The 26,362-nt window shown below is 45.0% G+C and overlaps 1 protein-coding gene across 1 annotated transcript; it reads right to left on the minus strand.

The window, feature by feature from the left end:
• Positions 1-94: 94 nt before the first annotated feature.
• Positions 95-15,408, minus strand: LOC104528571 (S-adenosylmethionine mitochondrial carrier protein-like; the record flags this gene model as incomplete). Its single annotated transcript, XM_010172615.1, has 4 exons — positions 95-191; positions 5,299-5,372; positions 6,833-6,897; positions 15,339-15,408. Coding segments are annotated over 4 exons (306 nt in total), but the record flags the coding sequence as incomplete, so codon positions are not given.
• Between the last annotated feature and the right edge of the window lie 10,954 nt (positions 15,409-26,362).

The raw sequence follows: 26,362 nt of genomic DNA on the forward strand, positions 1-26,362 counted from the left end.
GCGGGAGGAAGGCTGTGTTCAAGGGTGGACTCCTCCTCCAGCTCCTGGCTTCTCCAGCTCTTTGGTGGCCACGGGCAGGACAATCCAGGCTGGGTCAGAGCAGCAGCTGGCGAGTCTTCTCATATGTCCCCAGGAAGATGAAGCCTCCCAGGCTGATGGCTGCCATCCGTGGGACAACACCTGCGAACAAGCTGAAGGCGAAGAAAAGGCAGTTTCAGAGGATGAGGGGATGCTGAAAGAAAAATTATCTCACGCTGGTTTTTTAAATCTCACCCTGCTGCTCACTGAAGGAACCTGTCTGGAGCTTCCCTAACAGTGCTCCTAAGCCTTGTGATTTTTTAACCCCTCTCCACACTCCTCAGGTGCAGAAGCAAAGGTGCAGGAAGCTACGGGCCACGTTGTGGAAAGAGGAGCTCAGACACATCGCCGGGAAGGGCTCAGACAGATGGGAAGTGTCCTGTCCTCCACCACCTCCACCCTGCCTCAGCAGAGGGAACCCCTCTGTCTGCCAGGAGCTCCCTCACCACAGACAGCCCTGCTCACCGCAGCGGCTCATTCCCAGTAACACCCAGTGGGGACCAGCAAGGAAGGAGCAGGAACGGCTGCACGTTCAGCCACCACGATTTTTAGGTGCCTGATCCTAATAGTTCTTGGAAGTTAACAGGAAACATGTGCAAAGCCAATTGCTCGACACATCTAAGCTCATAGTTGGTTTAACAACTTCAGGACAGGCCAATGTATCCTCCCAGAGGATTACAGGCTTCCTTCGTTCCAAGCAAGGATTAAACGTTCGGCTCGAATCTGTTTGGCATCTCCCCGCTGATGTCCCTCCTGCGCGGTGGGAGCCCCTCGCAGCACAGTGGCTGAGCTCTGCAGGGACGCTGCTGTCCTCGGCTTTCCAGCCACTGCACACTCCTTGCTGGGAGCTTGTCCACAGAAATTCCCAGTGAGACCTGGCTGTGCAGGAGCCACAGGAGCTCCCAGGGCTGCCCAGGAGCTCTCTGCTCCCTGCCCGTGCCTGGCTACTCACGCTGCACCAGGGAAACCTCTGGCTGCAGTAACTGGTTTTCGTAGTAATGAGCTTTGCTAAGGAGCCTGGAGCACACAGGCAGATGGAAACATTTTATGGCTTTACTAGACAGCAATTGGTCTATTACCATAATGACAGCTTTAAACCAGAGTAATTTGTACAAGGCATGTATGGACAGAGCGCTGATAGGGTAAATCCTACGGTGCAGCACTGCAGTCGAAATGTGCCCCATCCTTCTCCTGCCCAATTAGCCAGCCCTCGTTACAGCAGCAGGGGCAGAGCCTGTTACAGAACAGCCCACTGGAGACACAGCTCTTCCACAAACAGGGGCAGATAACCCAGTTATACCCAGGAACTGCAGCCCTGGCAACTTCTATTACCAACCAGCACTTCCAAGAATCTTGGCCCTGCTCTTCCCCCCAGTTTCCCTTTCCCACCTTCCACCCGTGGCCTCTCTGACCCACACTTCCCCATGGGCTCACTACTGCAGGAGAGCAGAGCTCTGGGGCTGCCCTGAACCTGGAGAGCTGAGCTCTGCTGCAGGCCTGATCCAAACTGGTCCCCACGGGGCCACACCTGCCCCCATCAGCAGACGGGATCCATGGGGTTGTTTTGTGCCGGCCCCATCAGACACCGCTCTGGGGGGCACAGGTCTGCGGGCTGTTTGCACAGATTTCACCTGGCACACAGCCACTCCTCCCTCCCTGCCTGGGTTTTCTCTTTTGCTTCTACAACTCTCCCAGCTACTGGTCAGATCCAGCACCAAGGGCTGGGGGGCTTCACCCCCACCTTCCCATCACCAACAGCTGCAGTAAATCACAGAACCACACAGACTGGAAAAGCCCTGTAAGATCATCCAGTCCAACCATGAACCCAACACTGACAAGTCCCCAACTAACCCATGTCCCTCAGCACTATGTCTACACGACTCTTCAATCCCTCCAGGGATGGGGACTCCACCACTGCCCTGGGCAACCCCTTCCAATGCCTCAGAACCCTTTCAGCAAAGAAATTCTTCCTCACATCCAATCTCAACTGCCCTGGCCACAACTCAAGGCCATTTCCTCTTGTCCTGTCACTTGTTCCTTGGTTGAACAGACCCACCCCCACCTCTCTCCACCCTCCTTTCAGGGAGTTGTAAAGACCAAACTGCACAGTGCTGGTGACTGGCAAAGACCAAACGCAGACGCTCAGGTACAGACACACCGTGCTCTCCCCAGCTGTGCGAGGAACGGCCCGGCAGGAGTCACCAGTCCAGGAATCACATCGAAACCCCAGGCCAAGGCCTGGCTGTAGGTGTTAAACCTGCACCATGTGCCCCCTGACCATGTGCACGACTGCTGGGGTGCAGCTCTTTGTTTCAGGATTCCCAGCCCAGCAACACTCCTAGTCCCATGGTCCCAGCAGCAAAGGTGACGTTTTTGGGTGACCACTCAGCAACCCAAAGCAAATTCTTTCTCAATAGAGACTAACCAGGATGTGTGAAGTTACCTTTAGGAAAAGGCACTGCAGTGCCTGGACACAGCAGAGAGGGGCCAGTGCTGGAAAAGCTGTTCTGTGTTCGTCCACAAAACCTCCACATTGTGCTCTCGACCAAAGAGGTGCTGCGAAAAATCACCACTTTCATCTGACAAGAGCTTTGCACTGAGCTCACTCCTGTGGGCAGCTTGTGTCTCACAAAGCAGCAAGCCCTGGCACAGGGGCTGCTTTCACCACTCACATGGGTGAGATGAGGCTCTGGAGAGCAGTGGTTAGTGCCCACCATGCCATGTCCACCCCAACCTGGAAGCTCATCTGAGGAACAGGACGCCTGGTGCAAACCACCAGCTTTATCCTCCCCTACACACAACCTGGAACAAGTCATCTCACCACATTTATCACTTAAACAACCTTTGCCTCTCTCATTAATAAGTTGTGAAGCTCCATCCACTTTAAGCACCACCATCTCCTTGTGTGAAAAGTAGTTGGGACAAGATGTAAACCAGCTTTCAGGTGAATGGCTCATCTACCCCACTGAGCAAAGAGGCACACGAAACCACTGACCCCATCCCTACCCTACCTCCTGCTGCAGGTCTGGCTCTCCCCGGACAGAAAGGGATGTGAGATTTCTTGGCATGAAGCAGGGGGATTTACTAGGTGCAGATCAGGAAGCTGAGCCCTGCCCTCTGGTTTTAATAAGGTGGCAATAAGCAAAGTGTCTTTCTGCCCTCAGAATTCCTCCTCTTCAAGTACAAGATTTATTAGAGGAGCCGTAAATCATTTCATGTTGCAACTGGCCAAAAAAGCCCAACATTTTTATTGTTTTTGATTAATAGATTTATAATTGGCAGCAGGCATGGCAGCCTCTGCGTTTATTTTTCCCAAGACTTTCTTCCTTTTCCTTGCAGCTGACGCAGCTTGGCCTCCTTTATATATTACTTTTTCTCCAGATCGCTTATTGTTTTGATTTCAATTGAACTGTGTTCCCTTTGGTCCTAGTCCACGGGTACTATCTTTAGGCAGAATTTAATGTTGGGTTGTTTAGAAAAGGGCACTGCTGAAACACCCCAAAAAGAACACAAACATACATTTTTATTTTCTGCTGTCAGAGTGGGGAAAGGGGGAGGTTTCCCCAGCCAAACCCATGCCTCTTGTCACCCTTTAAAGCTCAACTTCCATGAGAAGCAGACGTGGCCTCAACAAGCCACGTAGGACCTAAAACTCATCCACTGCCAGGTCACCTCATCATCTCAAAGAGTGAACCTGAGACAACCCATCTCTGAGCGCTGCCGGGGGGCACAGCTGGACATCTTCCTGGAATCGGTGTTCAGGAACTTCCTGCAATTTGTTTTGAATTATTTCCCACATGTGTAGAAAGAGGACTGAACTTTTATTAGCTGTGTGAGCAGAGATCAAATGTTAAGAGAAAACTATCTCCTGCAAAGCTGCAGTGTGCACGCTGCTTCGAGCAACAGTTTACAAATGTTAGAACAGCACCTTGAATGAATCGGCCACATCAAGAGGATTAAAAACCTGTGACAAATTACAGTGAAAAGCCCCAAGTAAAGCTTCCAAAAAGCTCCATTTCTCTTCCAGGCCAAGGGCAGGTGGGACATGAGCCCTACACCAAAGGAACCACAGGCTAAACCTCATGGACTGGAGGAGTTGTTTAAGCCATAATCACTAGGAGTGGCCAATAACTGGTGTGACTTACGCTCTCAAAGAGGGCAAGGTGGTGTAAACGAAGCAGGTGTCTGTAAAAATCAGTAATAATTTATAAGCCCATAACACCTCAAAATGTTCTACAAACACTAGCAGAGGACTTCCTGTTCCCAACACTGCTCCAGTGTCAGAAATGCAATTCTCTGTCTCAGGAACGGGTAAAGCCAGGCAGTCAGGAGGCTGGATTGACATCACCCCAACCAGTCTGCAGAAAGCCCGGAACATGCCCACACCCCAGGCACAGGAGCAAAGCAGCCTGAGAGCTGCTCTGTGGCTGCTTGGACTCACTCTTTGCACTCAAGCTTGTCTCGGAAAACTTGTATTTTTGCAAAAAATGTCTCACTGGAGAAATCCAAGTGGGCATGTGCTCAAGCCCAGACCTGATGGGAGGCTCAAAGAACAAGTCAGGGAGCACAGAGCTCCCTTCCTTCTGCTTCAGCTTGTCCTGCTGGCACCACACCGGCATCATGTGCCCACAACACGCTTCACAGTAAGAGCAGCAAATGTAAAGGAACAGAGGAGACCTTGCTGGTGTCTTCAAATCAGTAGGAAACTGCCAGGAGAAAGAAAAGACTGCCCATAAGGGACACGTGTCTCCCATGTTGGCCTTCCCTACCATCTCAGGAGAGGTGACTCACGCACCTCAAGATCAACCTGTGGCACTCACTGCCACAAGACAACGTGCGTGCCCAAAGTTTAAGTGGATACAAAACACAAATGCACACGTTCATGGAGAAGAGTCCATTAAACACAAAGCCACCCTCGCCTCCAAAGCCTGGAGCTAAGCTCAGAGATCATACCATGGATAAATCCCAATAACACCCCATTTCTGTGTTCTTCCCTGGCTATTGCTCACAGCCAGTGCTAAAGTGAGGACAGCAGACCTCCCTGGAGGGACCTTCTTGTCCCTAGCTACCGGAGAGCTGCTCCCTGGCCACGCATACAGCAATTAAAAGTCTTTTCTGTGTGACAGGATTTAAATATAATCAGCCCATCCCATCCTCTCCCACCTCCCAACACAAACAGAGAAACACCACATGAAATGTGCTTCTGCAGCATGTCCTTACCCTGCAAAGCCTTGTGTCCTCCAGATGCCACCAAGGGCAGCCAGAACATTCCCACTAGCGTTGCTGGAACCAGCCTGTACCACAGAAAGAGAGAGATTGGAAACTGTTGGCAAAGAGGTTTAGTTATTTACTAAGCTCCCTGTCCCTGGTTAGTGCTACTTTACAGCAACATCCTAACGACCTCCTTACCCCGGGCACAGCCACAAGCTCCTTGTCTCCAGGAATAAGGCAAAGGGCAGAAAGGGAAACTGAGGCACAGAAAACAAAATGATCGCTCCAAGGTCACAGAGCTGGTTAGTTCAGAACTGGGTGTCCAGTCTTTTCTGCACTACACTCAGCACTACGTCCAGCAGCTGACACTGGAGTAAGAATTTAATAAAAACACACTCTCAAAGCACCAAAAGCGACTTTGCTGCTCACTGCAAGAGGATTTACTTGAGATTTACTTAAAAAAAGCCATGAGTAGTGTATTACAGGTGAAAATTGCCCTGAGAGCAAATCAGAGGACAAACAGCAGGACTACAGACAATTGAATTACATGTGTGATCTAGTTAGTGAGAGATGACTAATATAAAGATGCTATCTGAATGGTCTCAGAACATCCCAAAGCACCGTTACTCCCTTACCAGCACTGGCCAGGTGGCTCAGTGCAGCAGCAGACAGAAATGAAAAGCAGTTCTTACAGTTTTACCACCCACACTATCCAAAGACAGAGAAGTTGTGGTGGGTACAACACTCAGCAATGAGATACACACAACGCAGCGTCCTGGTGAGCGCAGATGTGCGTGACTCAGCTGGGGAGGTGCGTGTCATCAGCAAAAAAAACAGCAGGAAACATCCCCGTACTGACACACGAGCAACAGGGGAAGAACCAGCCACGGGAACTCCAGGATGCCTGACCTTTGCCAACACAACAGCTCTTTTCAGGGCAGGGAAAGGCCAAGGGCTTTTAGCTGTGTGGTTCCTTAGCTCTGCTCTGGGGTCAGCAAGACGATGACAGAACACTAGACTTACTAGGAATTTAACTAGTTACTAAACTTACTGATCTTATAAGCAATCTTCTTTCTGCCCTGGATGGCCCATGTCAGCCATCACGATCTCTGTGCCTTAAAATTTTAGGACAGAAAACCCAGTGCCACTCCCTCCTCAGAAAAGACACACACATGCACTCAAACCCAACCATTATCAAAAATACCAGAGGAAATAAATCCCCGATGGAAAGTTCAACTTTGGGCATCTGACTCTGCCAAGGATTTTCTCCTAAAGACACTACATGAGACTCTGGAAGTCTAGCACAGGCACAGGCCCTTCTCAGCTCCTCTGGGAAAGGACAAGAAGAGCAATAGAAGGAAAGGAACACAAAAATTTCATTATTTCTGCATGCGATACCTGTTCACATCTAATCCTGCCTTGGAAGACAAGAGCAGAAATCAGTACTAATAGGTGCTGGATTTCATTCTGTAATGATCACACAGAGACTCTGGAACTACCCAAGCCATTCACCTGCGTGTCCGCTGGCCTCCGCTGCTCTTACCTTTGCCAACATAATTCTCGTCTTCGCTACATCGAGAGGTGTGGTGACTGCAGCTGCAAATCCACCTGAGCAAATTAAAATAGCAAACACAAGTGAGACATTGTTGGTTGAATATGAATGCCACACTGCCTAGAATTCCCATGGCTGTGGTCAACACTGCTCCATTATTAACGCCTACGGCATGTTTCCTCACGTCAGAGTCCAGGTACGTTTGTTGAAGGTCTGTACACACAGTGTTTTATTCCTGTGTGTTGACTTAAGGAAAACAGCTCTATACCAGTTAACTGTAAATCCAAACATCCCCACTGAGATTACCGTCCTTTTGTTTTGGACTCTGTACATATATGAACATATGAAGATCATAAGGATAATGGATCTGACTTCCAACACCTATGGACAAGTCTGAAAGGAAGAACCTGCTTACTCATTTGCAGAGATTGGAAAATAGGCTTGTCACACTGTGCTCTGCCTTGAGAATTAAAAGTTTGACCATTCAAATAGTAGAAAAATACAGAGGAAAAATGCTCTGCATCTAAAACACCCATGGGTCAGGGATAAACGGACAGACAGACAGACTGGATCTGGACTTCAACTGTTAGACCTAAGACTCTGTTTCAAGGAAAAAAGACAAGGCAGTGTTTGGGATGGAGCTCATCTCCAACGAATGAAATCAGCTCCATTTTGCATAAACAATGTGAAGCTGCCCAAGGAACTTTGGAAGTTGTCAGAAATCTGCTGCCACAAATGCCATCTTCTCCTCATGGGCATTTTTACTGTCTCTAATCACCTCCAAACTTCACCCTTGGAGCTTACTACTTTCACCTGGAGCAGCCAGCTCAGCTGGGGCTCTCCTCCTGAAAGCCAGAAATCCTCAGCTTATCCATCTGCATGTCTCACCCATAATGTGTGTGTGTGTGTGTGTGTCTGTCTGTCTGTCTGTCTGTCTGATTGGAAGGATATTTTAACCCCACGGCTACAGCCTGGCCTCTTGTGCTATCCAGGGACAAGCTTTGCTGCTTTTTCTCCCAGGATCTTATTCCCTTTGCCTTATTTCCCCATCTTAAAATTAACTCTAATCTCTCTCTCCCTCCTCTGTTCACAATATTTCAAGCAAGTAATTCATGCTGAGGAAGAGCCAAAGTGAAGGAAACTTCTAAACTGCAGGAGCAGTCCAGCAGTAAGTGAAGAAAGAAAGGGGAAGAAAGGGGAGAAGAAAACAGAGACAGACTTGTTCTGAAATCTTTCTCTCTCTTCTTCCTCCTTTTTTCCCCCCCTCTGGAGCTTGTATAAATCCCATATCTGCTACAGCAGGGAACAAAGTGACTCCAAAGACTGAAGCCTACACAGTACCCAGGGAATAAGCTAAAAATAATCTATTTTCTGTTCCAAGTTTTATGGCATGTAGAAAAACTGATCTTTCTTTTCTTGGGATGAGAGAGGGGAAAAACATTTCTTCTAAAATATGTAAAGTAATGAAAAAAATCCATCTTCCCCACTGGCTCGTGTTTTTACCTGCATCTCTCTCTCTCAACTACCTTAGCTTAAACATATTAAAGCCCTGCTTTATGTCAGAAAGGAGGCTGGGCCAGCTGGCACCTTACATTGACTTCTCACAGTTAATTAAGGAATGTCCCATGGTGTTTCAGGAGATGCAGTAAGGCACATGTCCAGTCCCCTGGATCTCAAGCAGGAATAGCAGGCAAGCTGGTGAGCACACAGCCCAAAACACCCAGTTTAGCAGCAGCTGAGGTTGGCTCATCCAGGTCACTCTGCCGGAAGCTTTCTAGCAGTGATATCTCACCAAAAAGCCAAAAAATGAGTTGTATTCAAGAAGCCAAAGCAGAAACTATGAGCAAGTTAAACTAAATTCCAGCCCATTCTTGGACCTTCTTTAAGGTCAAAAATCTTTTCATTGTGAGCCAGTTTTTGAGTAAGTGACCCAAAAAGCTTTGAGAGAATGGTCTGGATAGAAACTTTGGTACTTGTGTCAGCGACTCATGTCAGTGAACTATTTTTAGAACTGTAAAAATAAACTCAGTGGAAAATAGTGGCTTTACAAGTCTGGATGTAGAAGCCCTTCCTTTGCCCACAGACCAAGATAAAATTAAACAGTGAACCACATGGCTCTCAGGCCTGTATCAGGCAAAAAAATCTCAGTGAGCACTCAGTTATAGAGCTGATGGTAACACTTTAGTCAAACTAACTTATTTCCCTTATCACTTTAGTCAAACTAACTTATTTCCCTTATCAGATCCCGTTTGTTTTTGGGGTTTTTTATGCATTTATTCCTAACAGTTTCTTATTGGCAGAAGCTTCAATCTTGGCTGACAGAGTGATTAGAACAAACACAATTTATCCTGATACGATGTTCCCAAATCTTTATCTAAAAGGTTTAATCAAGGCTCATTGGTTTTCATTTTTTCCCCAGCTATAACATCTGGATCTTTCAGATTCTTTTGTTATTAACATTTCAATGTTTCTTCTTCCATCACTGGGAAGTATTCAGTACAGATTTACCAATCAATTTAGAATGACAACAGCAACAAGAAAATGCTTCATAAGCACAACAAGCAGCAGGATAGTGGCTAAATTAAATGCAAGTTTGTATATGCTTGACAAAAACACAAGATTAAAGCTAGCACTTGTGGGGAACTGCATTTTATTGAAGGCACGGAGTCTGACAAAACGAATTTGCTTCAGCCTTAACCCTAAAAGTCCAAGGTAATTTTAGAGTGACCTCTTCAACAGCTATCCAAGAACAGGCTACAGCGGTAGCGAGGTCCTGCTCAGTCCCACCTACTCTAAGCTGTGTAAAAGAACTTAAAACATGGCTGTTTCCAATCATCAGATTAATACAACAGATACAGACCAGTACAGCCAGAGTCTACTCATTCAAAACCAGAGGGCTGTGTGCTGGACTGTCTAATACACAGCAAAGCCCAATGGATCCTTTAATCACTCCTTTAATCTGTTCCTGCTGTCACTGGAGCCTGCTCAACTGGTCAGCAAGCAGGAAAAGCAGGTATCAAAGTATCAGGTGGGCAAGAAAGGCCCAAACACATCCAGCCTTACACTCCTAACCATTCCAGCTTCTCTGCAGAGCTGACAGAGAAAAAGGCACCTTTGCAGGCAGTCTGTGCCCAGACAGACTCACCAACTCGCTCCTGGAGAAGGCTCCTTTCTCCCTTGGCCTAGCAGGATCTGGTGACGACTTGGGCTCAGCAAGTAGGCATGAAGACAGATTTTCACACAGGAAAAGGCTCTTGGCTCATTAATACTTCTAGCAGAGTGACAAACTCCTCTACTAGGAAAATAAAACTTCACACAGCAGTGGAAAATTCATCACCTGTCTCCCAAGAAGCTACAATGAACACTGTGTAGTCACACATCAGCTGAGCAGCTCAACTTTACCAAGCTCAGGGTGTTGAATAGAAAATCCCTCTGCTACTCACACCTTCCCTGTGACCAGGTTTTGATGGAAGTTCTAGTGACAGACATCTGCAGAGCATGACTTACCTTTATTTGGCAATAAGAAGTCTTGAAGACTTAAGATATTCCCCTAGGTTCCTGCTGGCATTTCCTACCCTTTTTAGCCATCATACGTAAATAAAACTTGAGAAGCATGAGAACAGAGTGAAATACTTCACCTGAGAACAATACATAACCCTAGGTCCTCGCAGTAAGGTGGCTGTCTGCAGAATTTGCTGCTGCTAGTATAGGAAATTGTTCCACGGGTCCTTTGACACACTCCTCAAATAAGATCCTATGAAGGGAGGAAGACAAGTTCTTCTTCAGTCCCTGTATCTTTTTTTTTCTGCACCATTTTAACTTCTCCTTACCCCTTTATAAAGGGTTCAGGGAACCCTTCTGGCCATCACAGGAGCTCCTCCTGATTCTGTGTTTCTGTCATCTATCTGGACCCCTGGCACTCTCTTCTGCAACACCAGCCCAATAGGTCAAGCTCATTTCAAGAGACAGGAGCTTGTGCTTGACTAATGCCCTTGTTTGAATGAGCCCACCTCAGGAAAAGAAAAAAATCCAGGCTGAGCTGTATTATTGCCTGTCTTCATTACTATTTTCTGTACTGACATCTGAAGGTTATGCAGCACTGATTGAGCATTGAACCTCAAACCCAGGATGAAAATCTGAGTTGCACAGGTCTAACACTAAACCTCATGGCATCCTCTTACACTGACTGATTTCCAAGTTCACAAATGGTCTTTTTCAGAACTCTTCCATCCATCAGTTCTTATTTGAACTTTTATTTTAGTATGTTATTTTTTTTAAGAGGAAGTTTATTCTGGTCCTTTATCATTCTGGAAACACCTGCCAATGGTAGAGCAAAGTGACCCAAGAAACTCTTTGGATTTCAGCAGAAATACCAGGAGGCAAAACACTGCTCCTGTAGTGATTTAATCAATTCAGGGTCAGAAGCACAGCCCAAGCAGACACTGCAGGGAAATCCTGAGAACCACTCAAAAATTTATCCTGAGCTACAGAGTTAAAGAGGCTTTTAGACACAGCGTGTAATCTTGTCAGAGCCGATCAGATCAAAACGAAAGTGGTGGGAAATCTTCCCTGTTAATGTGCAAAAAGCTCTCATTAGAGCTTTATTATTCACTGGGCCTGCACCTCCACTCTCCGTGACTTTGTCACCACAGAGCATTAATTATTAACGTTAAGCCACACTTTTTTTACAGGAGGGAGAAAGAAGGTGTCTTTATCAGAGGCCATTTTCATTCGCATTAAGCAGACACTCAGGTTCTCTGACACGCTGGAGATCACCTTGCTGCTCCAGGGCAGTACTTTGCTTTCCCAACAGTTAACACCCAACGACAGGATTTCCTTGCCACCGGCCCATTTCCACAGAGGATGCACAAAACTCACCCAGAAACTCTTCTGGGACAGGCTGTCCTGGTACAGTGCAGGGCTGGGGTGCAGTGGTCCAGCCAGGAAGCCCAAGCCCAGAGAATACTCCAGCTTGGAGTGCAACCACAATCATGCCTGGCCTGCCTGCAGCATGGGGACATGCTTCCCTCCTCTGCCTCCAGCCTGCCAAAGCCTGTGCCCAAACCTGGGCTGGTGTCCAAACAGCTCAGACATGAGGCAAGGTTTGGTTCAAATGCAATCTCAGGCCTAAAACACTATATATTAAAGATCTATCCTTGGGTTCTCTTCTCCACTCCTGCTCAGATATCACCTTGTCTCACTCCCTGACTGCTCCAAACAACTCCTCTAGTTAAGACACCAAAGATGATGATAAAGCTGGACATGACCTCCAGGGATTAAATTATTAACAGATGAGACAGAGAGGATTCCAAATCTCTGATATTTATGCTCATGTCTACTATGTTTCTATAAAAAGCCCATGGATCGCAAACATACATCTTACACATGTGCACTCAACAAGGAGGAGCTGGGCCTCTCACAGCACTTTGGCTGAAATCGCTGCCATTTCACAGGCACTGGGGATGGAATTCAATATATTGTTGCTCTTTGTTCTGTCTTCGCCAAATAATCAATTATGATTTAGCTAGGAACTAACCAACGCACACAGACACACACATATATGTGTGTGTGTGCCATAAAGGGAAGCCAAACAGGACTTCTCTTTCAGTTTCTTTCAGCTTATTACCCTGCCCCTCAGGACCTCTAACATATTTTTAGAAAGTACTGAATTCAAGCAAAGAACACAGGAGAAAAGCATGTCTGTGTGATTTCACCATCCCACTACTACCATGGTGGCATTTGACAGCATCTCTGTGTTTAAAAGTTGGTTTTTGGATCATCTTCTCCTTTTAAGGTTTATAACATGCTGATTTTAAATCACTCAGATACACAGATCCATCTTATTTTATTCAGAGGGAAGTGGTGAGGTTTTGATTTTTTTTGTTTTGGGGTGGAAAGGGACAAAGAGTTTGGTCTGATTTTTCTTCCCTCATTTCAAGCTATATGTAGGTAGTTAATAATTTTTAACTGTGGAATCCATTCTTCAGAAAGCAGGAAATTATTTTTCCACTGCCTCCATTCAGCAAGAAGGCTGAATATTTTCAGTGAAACAGAATGGATGTGGTACCAGGTTAGATCAATACAGGGCCTGCTTGTTACATGTCTGCAGAGAGAAGCAATGGAGACAGATGGGGAAGGTTCTGATTCAAAAAGAGTTGAACCTTGTGAGTTTTGAAGCAGGTCCTCAAAGGACACATGAGAAAGGAAGTTTTAAAGTACTGCTGGTGAAAAGGAAAGAACAAGGAAACAAGGAACAGAGAAGGAAAACCAGGCTGGAGGAAGTGAATCTAGAAGGATAACCCAGATAATATTTATCATGAATTACAACACAATCTACAGAACAGGACTCCAGTTCTGCACAGGTCTGTGCTTGGGGCATAGAGCCTATGAAGACAGCTAGGCTGAATTGTCTTATCTACCACCACATGGACTTGGAAGTCTCTGTGCTGCTCCAGGAGTGCTGGACACCAGGAAGTCTCCAGTGTCTCCTCCAGCACAAAGTGTTAGGTCTTCCCAAAGGGCAGTGAAGGGTTCATAGAATCATAGAATGGTTTGGGTTGGAAGGGACCTTAAAGATCATCTAGTTCCACCCCCCCTGCCATCAGCAGGGACACCTTCCACTAGACCAGGTTGCTCAAAGCCTCATCCAACCTGGCCTTCAACACTTCCAGGGAGAGGGCATCCACAACTTCCTTGGGCAACCTGTTCCAGTGTCTGACCACCCTCACAGTGAAGAACTTCTTCCTAATATCTAGTCTAAACCTACCCTGTTCTTGCACAACCATGCCTCTGGAAGCTCCTTCTGCAATATTTCCGCTAGAAAGTGAGCAGACTCTACTGAACATCCATCAAATAGTAGCAAGTCCAAGCACAACTGGTCAGAATCAAGGCATACAGAGAAGGAAGTGGAGGCACTGGGCTAGATTACCAATTGAGGCATCAAATTGGACTTCAGGAAATAACTCCACAAGGCCTTGGGTAAATCAGATAACCTTTCCAGCTCTGTGAACATGCCTGAACACGGTCTGTGTATCAATCTGGCTGTAAAGAAATCAACAGAGCTAAATTAATGATCCCATATCACACCTGCAGACCTACAGATTGCATTTTAAAGCATTTTGAGTTTGATAGGTTGTTTTGTTTCAAAACAAAAATGAACGATCTGCTTCAATCTCTCTGATTTTGTTTGCACTGATTCGATGAAGTCAGTGTAAAATCCAACAGGAGACTGAATTTTTAGCAGACTAAATTTCCCTTTCCATCTCATAAACATAGAAAATACAGCTGGACAAGATGACAAGGAATCATCTAAAATAATCCCCCTCTGTCCCAAAACGGACTCAATTCTACCTAAACCATTCCCTCACAACTCAGATGCCCCAGTGACTAAGCTGTGTGCAGTTACAGCCACACACCCTCTCTCAGTTGTGCAGTTACAGGGTCCATCAAAACCAAGCCTCAGTCTCTGCTGGAATTCTGCTGCTATTAATACTTCAATTCCCCTAACAGAGTTTATTTGAGAAAAAATTACGATGTAATGGCTCTGATTTTGTAAGTCATCAAAGAACAAGCTTTGCTTTTGATAATCTCTATTTCAAGAAATGCTATAATTTCTCTTTAAACAGGATTTCTTTTTTTCCACATATTCTGTTACTAGTTTGGAATCTCAAAATATATTTTAGCTCCTTGGGGAAAAGCTCTGGCTGTCCATCTCAACTACTAATCTGTTTTATCTATTAAGACAGTTGAGTCTCTCCTCCCTCAAACTTGTCAGCTATACTGATGAGTCATTAATTGATTTTTTTTTTTCCTCCTTTTTTTTTTTTTTTAACAACTACAGTAGGCTAAAGTCAAGCAAGAAGCCTACTGAAGAATTCAATTAACTTCTGGCTTGTTTGGTAATAAATAGTGGAGTATTGTATTCTGCCACTCTTTATTCTTGTTCTAGTGTCTGGAGATTGCCCAGATGTTTCGTCCTCTGATTTTTTTTTGCTGCGGAAGGCTTTTGCCTCCAGGCTGTGCAGCGCTGGTCCCTGCTCTCTCTCCTGCCTCTAGTTAATCTACACGGCTGTCAGAGCTGTCACATGAATGGTGAATCACGGCCTCTCGCTGAAATCACTTCAACCCCTGGGGAAGTGCTCGGAGCAGACAGCTGCACAAACCCCCACCCAAGCAAGGTTTCTCCTGGATGAGGATTTTACAAATCAACTTTGAAATAATCGCAAAGCCTGACTGACAGGCCCCTGGTTTTTAAATAACAGAAATTTGTCAAAAACAAATTGGTTGTCTTTCAAACAGACACCCTGTTTGAGTCTTTTTTGTTTTTTCCCCCTCGTCTCTCTCCTTTGCTGACTTTCCTATTTCCAAACAACTGGATCCGTTTTCTTCTAAACAAACTTGAATTACAAAGGAATGCTGTTCTGCTATACTTAATAGATTTGCACATTTTTCCCTTTCTTCTTTAGTCTTTCCCAGTATAACATATAATCCTTTGCACCTGCAAAAGCTCCACAGACTGCTGACTGCCAAGAATCCACCACGTGACCCTGCTTCCATGACCAGAGATCCTGTGTTTAAAGAGAAAGGAAAATAAAAAGTTATTAAATGTTTGAATCTATCTGATCCCCATGTGAGTTAACTCTGAGGATGGGAACTTAAGTGAAAAGCTATTTTTGTGGCATTTTTCAGTGATGTAATAAGTGATTTTTCCCAAGGAACTTGTGTACTTGAACGAGCAGATGGAGTGAGAAAGATGTCTGGAACTGAGGAGGGCTTGAAGCAAATTGCTTTCAGGGATTTCATATGTATGTATTTAAGCCTGCGGCCATGCAACTTTGCAAATATTTTGTGAATTTATTTTATTTTTGGCAGATAAAACAGTGCAAAGCAAAACACTGAGCAGGGGGGCGGCATGCAAGAACCAATACCAGTTCAGCCCAGATGTACCAAATACTCCCATTTAAAATGAACAGTCCTCAGAACAGCGAGACACGAGTCCTGTTTGCCCCCCTCAATTTCTTCAACCAAGCCTTCCCCTCACACTCCCAAAACCCCGAATCGTTAAGAAATTACTCTTATCACTCCCATTATATCCCGCAGCAGGTGTGTCTCTGTTTTTCACTTGGCGTCGTTAGGGACCACACACCCTTCTCCTCTCCCCTGCTCCCACACACACACCATGCTCCAATCCATTAACTCACAGCATCATTTCAACGGGCACATTTAAAAACACCAACAAGAACGGGGCTTTGTAAAAAAACACCTCTCGAGAGTCACGTCACACAGTGTGGAGGCTGATGGGTACCAGCAACAAAGGCCAACGTGTGATGGGATGGTTTTCATTATGCCAGCTACAGTCACTTTGTTCTCTCCTCCTCCACTCTGCTCCATCACCTCTTTCCCATCTCCTGAAATGCTCTAACACTGGAAGTTCTCCAGAGGAGAGGTTTCTGCTTTCTGATGTGAGGATCGGTGCTGAGCAAAAACCGATGGGATCCATGGCCCTTCTGAGGCCCACCACAGAGAAATCAGCACTTTTATTTTATAGCTGTGGCACTATCTCATTCTTTTTAAAGCCATATTATTTTTATACTATAAAATTTTCTGTCTGTGCTAGGCTGAGATACTGCTCTGGGGCTCCTGCTCTGCAATACAGCCACATTCCACTGGGGCATGAAAACTCCTTCCCTCATTTGCTGACTCTTCATTTAACAGCAAGTCCTCCTGACTTGCTTCTTCCAACTTGGCTGGTGGTTGTATTTCAGTTGAATGTTTTAAAAATCAAACTGTTCAAGCAACAATGGCCAGCCACAATGTTGTTTGGTATCCTGCCATAGCTAAATAGCTGCAGCTCTGCTGTACGAAAGCACTAAAGGGATTTCAGTCTCTTTAATGTTAGCCATTCTTTTCCTGGTGTTTTCAGTATGGGCTTCTATTCTGCTGTCACCCACAGCAGAAACTGATTTTCATGTCATAAATAAATAAATAGGGATTCATCATTCTTCAAGCCCTTAAGATGCTTTTCTGGAATAATTTATACTCTTTGGACCGAGTTTTCTTGCAGCTCAGTCCTGCTGGATGAAGGACACGTGCCCCTTACACAAAAGGCACTACCTTCCAAAGCATCTAGGTTTTGTCAAAGCATAAATCCCACCTTCAAAACCCATTTTCAAAACACTTCAGGTACTTAATAAACATCAAACTGAAAGTCAGGGTTTAGAAATTTAAATGCTGAAGCTACTTGATAAAAACAGAATTACTATATTTTTTCTTTAAACATTCTCCAAATGTCTATACATAGAATCATAGAATCATTTTGGTTGGAAAAGACCTGTAAGATCATCAAGTCCAACCATAAACCTAAAACTGCCAAGTCCACCTCTAAACCTTGTCCCCAAGCACCACATCTACACATCTTTCAAATACCTCCAGGGACTCAACCACTTCCCTGGGCAGCCTGTTCCAGTGCTTGACAACCCTTTTGGTGAGGAAATTTTTCCTAATTTTCCTAATATCTAATCTAAACCTCTCCTGGCACAACTTGAGGCCATTTCCTCTTGCCCTATTGCTTGTTATTTGGGAGAAGAGACTGAGACCCACGTCACTACGCTCTCCTTTCAGGGAGATGTAGAGAGCAATAAGGTCTCTCCCTCAGCCTCCTTTTCTCCAGGCTGAACAACCCCAGTTCCCTCAGCTGCTCCTCATCACACTTGTGCTCCAGACCCTTCCCCAGCTCCGTTGCCCTTCTCTGGACACACTCCAGCACCTCCATGTCTTTCTTGTAGTGAGGGGCCCAAAACTGGATGCAGTATTTGAGATGTGGCCTCACCAGTGCTGAGTTCAGGGGGACGATCACTTCCCTAGTCCTGCTGGCCACACTATTCTACTTCTACAACTAAACCCAGTAAGTCAGAGCAGCTACTTCTGTCCCACACAAAAGCACTATGGAAGATCTGCTGGAGAACTAAGAGGAAAACCAGCACATTCATACAGACATTCATGGCTTTGCCAGAAGCCCAAACTATTCTCAGTCATGATGGGGTTTTATGTTAATGTCATTGGCCAAAGTAGGAAAAGGTCATTCTTATTTCTTGGCATGTAGCTCTGAAATCTAGTTTCTGATAAAGCCTGGCTTCCCAGTACAGTTCTCCGCAAAGAGCCTTTGCCAAGCAAGGCAAATGGTAAAGAATTCCCATCAGTTATGCCTGCAAATTGACAACAGGTACTTGCAACAGTCATGCGGTACGGAAAATTGTTTAGAAGGGTGGAGCCAGGAACAGTTCAATTAAATTAGGGAAAAGGAGAATTGAGGCTGGAGAACAGGAAGAAAATTCCCCAACAGTGAGGTCTACTGAACAGCAGAGCCAGCCTCCCCAGGGAGGAGAGGAAAGCCCTCTCCTTTGAGTCATTTAAAAATAGATTGGAGAAGGCACTCAAGACTGTACTGTGGGGAATAATCCTGCGTTGGCAAGGGCAGGATGAGATGACTTCATGCATTTCTTTCCATCTCTGACTTCAGTGATTCACCCAGAGCTCCAAACCTGAACATGCAGAAGAGGGAAGCCGAGCGCGAGGACATCATCCCAGAGGAAGCCAAGAAGAACAAGTGTCACAAGGCCAAGAAGACCAGCAGGACTCTGGTCCAAATTCTTTCTAACCACACTGGTGCTGCGGGCCAAGCTGGCGTGCTGAAGGTCACACATGTTTTCTCTCATAGCCCATGGACCCACTAATTGACAGGGCTTTGTGGTAAGCTGGGCTGGTAAGTTCTTCAAAAACACTTGCTTTTGTGCTGCACCAAGCATGGTTTTAATACTACTAACACAGTAGCTATCAGAAGCTTGTGGATCATTGTAAAACCAGGGCCTTGTTCCTGGAAAGAAATACAAGGTTCATATATGTATCTTCCCAAAACACTGACTTTGGACAGAATTGCTGGTTATTTGCAGTGATACAGTGCCTCCATCACTGTCTACCATCCTAGATGCTGCACAAAAAAAAAGGAAGAGCCTCCCACTCCGGGGGATAACAGGAAGAGCTCAGGTCTCACAGAAGATGGGTGCCAGATGCAGGCTCAGAGCCCATGGGTCACAGCTCCCTGCTCAGGGCCTCCAAACAGGGCAGAAGTGCTCACCTAATGCCTGCAGAAGCCCTGCAACTACACTGCTTTTTCTACACATGCTCTTGCAATATGAAACATAAACTGGGAATTATGAGCAACGCAACCGCAACGATTGGATCAGCCTGGTTTCCCCACCACCATCACCAAGTGTCTCCTACCTGCTTACACTGTGCTCCTCCTGCAGAAGGCTGCAGGAGATAAGGAGATTTTTCCAGGGCAATACCCATTCCCATTACTATTCACAGCCCAGGAAAGCAAAATGACAAGGAGCACTTTACATGAAAGCAGCCGCCATGCCAAGCCTGTGTCATGTGTATTCTATTAAGCTGAAGGCTGAATAGAAGACTTTGTTTTCCACTTCAAAGGACCCCATCCCAATCTCTCACTCTTCCCTTATGAATAACAAATTGGAAATAAATCTTCTGGCTGAAGTGCATGGAAACTCATACAGTTGGGGCCCTCTGCAGCTTCTCAGCTCAATCACATGCTAATTTTTTTTGTAAACACTTTTATGTGATCTATATGTAAATCTCGCTGTGCATTGCCACACCATGTAAAGCAATACAGTGGGTGTGTCCTCAAGGGATGGGACACACTGGGAAGCCTGAATGCAGATTTCCAATTATTCACAGGGATAATGTTCACAGAGAAGAGTCAAGTTTTATACAGGGGCAGAGTCTTACTTTTCTTCCTAATGATCCCATTTCATACTGTCCCATAGGCCAGTGTCCTCTGCTTCTCACCACAAATGTTATTTAGCTCTTTTGAAACTGAGAATACAAGGACACCCCATTTTGCTGGGCAGAAGCACTGGAAAAGTCACTCTTGTGATATGCCAAAGACCTACCAAACTAAAAAAAAAAAAAACAAAAAAAACCAAAACAAAACCAAAAGAAAATATTACCACTGCCTTTAAATACAGGGGGGAGTATATGGTGCCCACAAACGTGGGCTCCTCACGTGTTGTGGACACCTGGACTCCAGATGGCAAATAACCTTTGACTGGTTCCCACAACTCCTTAGCTGTGCATGCCTGTCACCTTTGCTGTACATTTGTGGTAAAAGTTTGGGGCAGAAATCATCCATCAGCTTTGTGCTCTCAGTGCAGTTGGGTCTTGGTCTATATTCAAGACACATAAGCTATGGTGATCCTGGAAAAGGGAAACATTTGCATCTCTCTCAAACCTGATGACCAGAACAACACCCCAAGTGCTGCAGGAAGCATCGTGGAGAATGAGCTGTCTCTGCCTTGGCCTTGCTTCAGGCACTAAGAGGCAAGCAGGGCATACACTAAACTTGAGGCCTGCAGCTGAGTAAATATTACTATTCACTCCACTGATAAGCATCTGTAACATTTCTGTGTACCCCTCTGTTCAAGGCAGTGTTCAAGATAACAGAGGGGAGAAAAAATCTCTCTGAATTAATCATATGGATTGTGTGCATGTGCAGTCTTACAGACTTGGAAAAGAAAAGCAATATTCATGTTTGCTTTTACTACTAGGTATTTTACTGGCAACATGGCATTCTGCATGGCTGATCCTTACAGATGCATGGCACATTAGCTACAGGAGAAGCAAAAAATTCGTGAGCTGATTGCAGTTTCTATACGTAAAGTCAAACACAGAGCATAGAGCCAAACGTCCTCCCCAGTGAATTTTTATGTGCATATGTACAGCATATGTCCAATTACATGTGTATATTATCTTGCAGGAAACATGCAAGCCCAAACATGGGAAAAATTCAATTCGAGTTCACTGTTGACATAAATGTTGAGACTCCATTTGCACTAATGGAGTTGTGCTCAGTCACACCAGTACTGAATTTGGCCCTTGAATTAAACCCACCCAAATCTGAGATAAATTGAGAGAAACAGAACAAAAGTTGGCCTATATGCAACAGCATATTTTTCATGTTAAGAGCATTTCATTCCCTTTTTCTCCTCATATAATAACTGCATTGATGTCTGTGACCCATTTGGATGTAAATCAAAATGGATGTGCTAAAAGCATGGTTAAAGAAAATGTCTTCGAAACAGTGTTCCCATGGCAAGGCAGAACATAATATGCCAGCCACACTCAGTTTCCATGGCACAAAGGGCCACATATGTGTCTGGGGAGGAAAATGCACTTCTGAAAAATCACTTCAAAGTTTGGACAGCTTTCCTTGACCATCTGCAGTAACCTACCTGCTAATAAATCCACGCTTCCTTCAGGCTCGTGTGAATAAATTACATGGAAGAATTACATGAGTCTTTTAAGGTTCTTCAGCAAGAAGCAAATGTCCCAATCAAATGGTCATCCCTTCACATTGATTACTTCTGCATTCTACCAAATGTCCCCAGACAACACTGGCAAGCTCAGCAGCTTCTAGAGAACCACTTGTGGTCTAGGCACGACAAGAGCATCACAATCTGGCTCTGTATCTACAGACTGCGTGAGTCTGTTTTACTTCTGCCGTTTTAAATGCTGCATTGATGATCCAAGACCATCTGACTTTCTCAAACGTGTCTGCAGCGCTGGAAGTGAGGATTGCATTTGTTTCTTTCTCTTTGGTGCAGATGGTCTATAGCATTCCTTCGACTGTGCTTCAAGACTGTGTGAATGACACTTATTGTGACACTAATAAAGCGAGGGCTGTTTGCTGAACAGCTGTTGAGTACATTGTTCTTTTGTGAGAAAAATGCAGCCGTTATGCTAATGGCATGTGCACGCCGCATTGGCCACAGGTTACATCACGCCTCGAAACGCCGCCGTGGAAATCTGTTTTCCTGATACAGCACCTAAGCAAATGGCAGCCACGTTAGCGTTATTTAACGATTAGGACTTAATCCCTCAGTCGGCCCGATCGTTAGTCAGAGAGGAGCGGGGTATGGTAGAACACTTACTACACCGCCTGCGAGGAAATGAGTTTAAAGCCGAGTCTTGGTTTCATTGACTTTTGACTTATATGCAGCTGAACACAGCAGAAAAGAAATACTAGACTGCTCCTCCAGGATAAAAAGGAAAGCTGTCACCTACCTACAGTGCATGGAAAGAGCCATTTTAGGCCTAGTTTGGCTACATTCCTCTATTTTCTACTTACTCTGTTAAACAGCAACAGATTTGATTGTAAATTTTAGGAGGGAAATAGCATGTGGTTTATTGTTTCAATGGTGGGGTTATAAACACGTATTACTGTCGAGAACCCCGGCTGCCTGGGCAGAGACCTTCTGTAAACTTTTCATTCTTACTAACTTTAAAAATCAGGTGCAACGAGCTCCAACCAAGATTAGAGCCCTCACTCTCTACAGAAACCCACCAAGCAGTCTTTGCACAGCATATTTCAAGGTACATCTCAGAGGTTTATCTGCACTGACAACTTCAAACAAGGCTGAGCCCGCCCTCAAACTAGTTGTTCACACCCTCTACTGCCTACACCAGCCCTCAAAAGTTGAGCTCTCTGGAGAATGGAATCAAGAGAACCAAGCAAATAAGTACACGTGCCAGTGCCCTCATGTATATCTACAGTTCAGTCCACCAGCAGATTTCCCAAGCTCTGTTCCTCTCAACACAAGTGCCTTGTGCCTGGGATGACAGCTGAACTCAGAAAGAAAACAAGGGGCCTAAGGAACTGTAAACCCAATGCCAAGCCTGTTCTCCATCGTGTGGGCAGAAACCACAGGTTTAGGAATAACATGAGAAATTTCTGTCCTGATGCAACCAACCTTCTGATACTGCTCAGCCCCACAGAGGAATGGCTGGACTCTCCCCATGATCTTTACTACGATGCCCCACTTATTTCACAGCATGGAAATGTCTCTGTGTGTACTCTGCAAACCATTCTCTTCTCCTGAAGCCACCAAAGCATTTCTCTGCTTGTTCAGCATCTTACAGCTCTATCACACACCACCATAGTCATTATAAAATCCCATGAGAGAGACCTGCCTGTGTATCTCAGCTCCCTGTCTCTAGCTATTGCCTCTGAAGGTCCAACCAAATATCTCTGTAAAACATCTGTTAATTTGTGAGACTTAAAGATTTGAGAAAATTTTCTTATTGCTAAAGCCAGTAACAAAAAACCACGTGGGCTCAGTATAGCTGCAGAAAGTCCAAGAGCTTTAGGTTTTGCCCAGCACTGAGACAAAGAGGGAAATCCTGGCCACACTGAGGGCCAGAAGAGCCAGAACATCACCTTGGGCATGGTCAGCCCAAGATTTTTATCTCTTCTTGCAGGTCCTCAGGCAGTGGAGCAGCACGGTCTGTGCCAGCCCTCCCAGAGAGGCTGTGTGTGCAAGAGTAGGACTCGCTGGCACACACAGTCTGCAGGGTGAAGTCAGCCTGACCCTGATGTTATATAGTCTTAGCAGCGTCCAAGTGTCTCAACTCAGAATCGGACATAATCATGAAAAAGACAAAAGGTTCCCAGGATAGTAGGTTTGTTTTCCCTCCTTAAAAAAAACCCCAGTGAACCAAACAAAAAACTCCCTTATTTTTCAAGCCTGCTCATTTGAGACCTATGTCCTCCTGTCCTGTCTGTTCCCTCTCTCCTCACTGGTTACCAGAGCCTTTCCTCCAGACACACAATACATTCGGTCTATAAAGAGAGCATTCTCCATGTACAGCTGTGTTGGACTAACTCTCAGAGGCTCTGAAGCGCAGCCAACATGCAGAAATATAAAACCCAAGAGCACTGAGTCTTGTTTCACCTGAGCAGGGTTTATCTTACAGCACTGTTCTCCGAGGGAGCTGGCCGTTTCCACTCAGACATAAGAAGCAGGCATTTTTGGCAAGATGTTTCTGGACTCAAATCTAATCAGAGGCTCTTGATTTTGTGGGGGTTTTTTAATCTCTGTTTTATTGAAAAAAAACTAATGCCCTGTATTTCTGCCATATCCCCACAAAATTAGAGTTGTCTTTTTTGTCAGTTAGGTCTAAAGAGAAAAATTATGGATTAAAATGAAACAAATGATAAATCATTTATGTGCTGTTGGGAGATACTCAGATATGATGATTAGAAGTGCTGAATAAAATGCCTGAACAGAATAGAAGAGCAGATAATACAGAAAAGATGAACTCCACAGTGCTATAATCATCTGAGTGGAGACTACAGACCCCTGGCAGCAGGGTGAAAGCAAGAGTGCTACACTAGACTCCCTGCAACCCACAACAAATTCAAGCCAAACGTGCAGCCCTGTAATTTGAAATTCCCACAATGAACACTCGTAGAGTATTTCCAAAGCAAGTTACAGAGGCACCCTGGAAATTTCAGGACAACATACAAAAGGACTGTATCTTACAACATTATTCCAAAACTTGAACTAATATGGAAGGCAGTGTGCTCAGCTGGCATTTAGGAAGCACACCACATCTATGTTCTGCTGCCTTTCTTCATCGGGGCCAGTTGGCTTTGGGATGGGATCAGAAGCATTGGTCTCATGTAGAGGAACCTAAATCTGATCAAATTGCCACAGTGCTAATCAGAAATGGTGCTTCTCCAAGGGCTGGTGTAGCAGAGAGTGAATGAGATTTGAAATGCCCCTTCTTTTTTTCCTGAACTCTGAGAAGAATCCAAAATTGTTTTAGCTGTAAGGCTTCTGATAAAAAGATGGAGAAGCGTGACACTAACGCACCCTAGTAGAGAATTACAACATCTGTCACGAAATCTGATACATCACAACACAGATTCCTTCTCACCCTTTGTTTGTATCAATAATCTGTGCCTAAATCAAAATATGGAAAATGACAAATTGGGAAGGGAAAGGCCATTAGGAAGTGTGCATGATAGCAGTGGATGCTACCTACATTAAGAAAAAAAAAAGAAAAAACAAAGGATGGTTTGGGTTGGTTTTTTTTTTAATTAAAATCACCATAATTTCTTTACTGTTGTTTCTTGAGCCATTGTGATCTAAAGGAGTTTATTCACTGTTTGTAAACTGCATGTTCACCTAAGCAGCTGGCTGTATTGCATTTGAAGCAATATCTATTCCTTGCTAATTATTACAATATCCTCTTTGCCAGCACCCACAGTGTACGTAACCTTATAGTTTAGTAATCTATACAATGCTCTCTCTTCTTCTTCTAACTTAGTTTAGTGCATGATATGCAACTTTATTCTCACATGGGACAGCTGGTCTACATTCACAGACAGAAGAAAACTGTGCATGTAAACTATGTGGCCAAAGCCAGCTGGAAGTGTGAAGAGCAGCCATAGCAGCTTGGAGCAAAGCAGATAGAGAAGATGGGATATGGAAACACCTGATCTGCTGCCTACAACAAGCTTTTCTTAGGCTTCTTGAAGCTGAACACCCTGGTGCTGGCTGCAGCCAGCACATATGTGAAGGAAAAGGAAACTTCTTCTTCCATGTTCCTCGCTACCTGCCCTTTACAGTGGAAAGATGTATTTCCTCATTTCTATGGTGATTAGCTTGTTTGGGGAGCTATAAGGCTGAGTCTATCATTCATCAGCTTATATAACTTTGTACTGATGTTTTTAAAATGACAGAACAAGAGCTACAGCACTTGTTCTGTTCTCCTCTGTGAGATGATCCACGCACATCACATGCAACTGCTCCCGCATTTACTTTCTGAAGTAATCACAGAATATTAGGGATTGGAAGGGACCCATTAATACAGTGCAGAACAGTCCCTCAGACATTATCTAACCAGCAGCTTCAGGGAATTCTGCTGTGTTCAGGCTCAGTCCTGTTTGTCCCTTGTCCTTTGCACTCCTACCTCTTCTTAATTACTGTCTCTTTATGCACCTGGGAGAAGCCCGAGCCTGAGTCGTTCTCCTATTGATGCTACTGGCCACATCCAGCCCGCTGATGGGACCCTGTTCTTCTCCTTTGTTGTACTGTCAGGGCAAATTTTTTTAAGAGCTTCATTCAAATAAACAAAAAGTGTTCTGCTTTCACTGTCTGGCTTTGATGTGACAAACCCTGAGCTCTCTCCATGTGCTGAGCCAAAGTGACTGGAGCACGCAAGATTGATTTTTGCCATTTTCTACTCTTGGTTCCACAGGCAGAAGAATATATTGCAACTGGTCCGTGGAACAAACTAACCCAGTTTTGTTAGTCTTCAGATCTGCACTGACCTCTTTAGATTAAACATGATGTCTCATCCTAAGTGACTCACTCCTGTAAGCTAGCTAAACTCAAACTGTCTTCTTTAAAGCGTGCAATCTAAACAATACATTTTATTGTCACAGCTACGTGGACGTTAGTTAAAACAACTTTACATGCTGAAAACAGCTACACGGTGTTGCTGTTTTATGTGGTTTTGGCAAGAACACTGCACTTTCTGTCTTTAAGCACTGCCACCTCTAGCTCCCAAACACAGTTGCTGCACTAACAATTAGCAGACCAGGCCAGTATCGCTGCTGGAGAGTTTACAGAAAGCCATTCCTAGACACTGGCAGGGGAA

Source organism: Antrostomus carolinensis, unplaced genomic scaffold (assembly GCF_000700745.2).
Source record: "Antrostomus carolinensis isolate BGI_N321 unplaced genomic scaffold, ASM70074v2 scaffold12927, whole genome shotgun sequence".
Taxonomy (NCBI): Eukaryota; Metazoa; Chordata; class Aves; order Caprimulgiformes; family Caprimulgidae; genus Antrostomus; species Antrostomus carolinensis.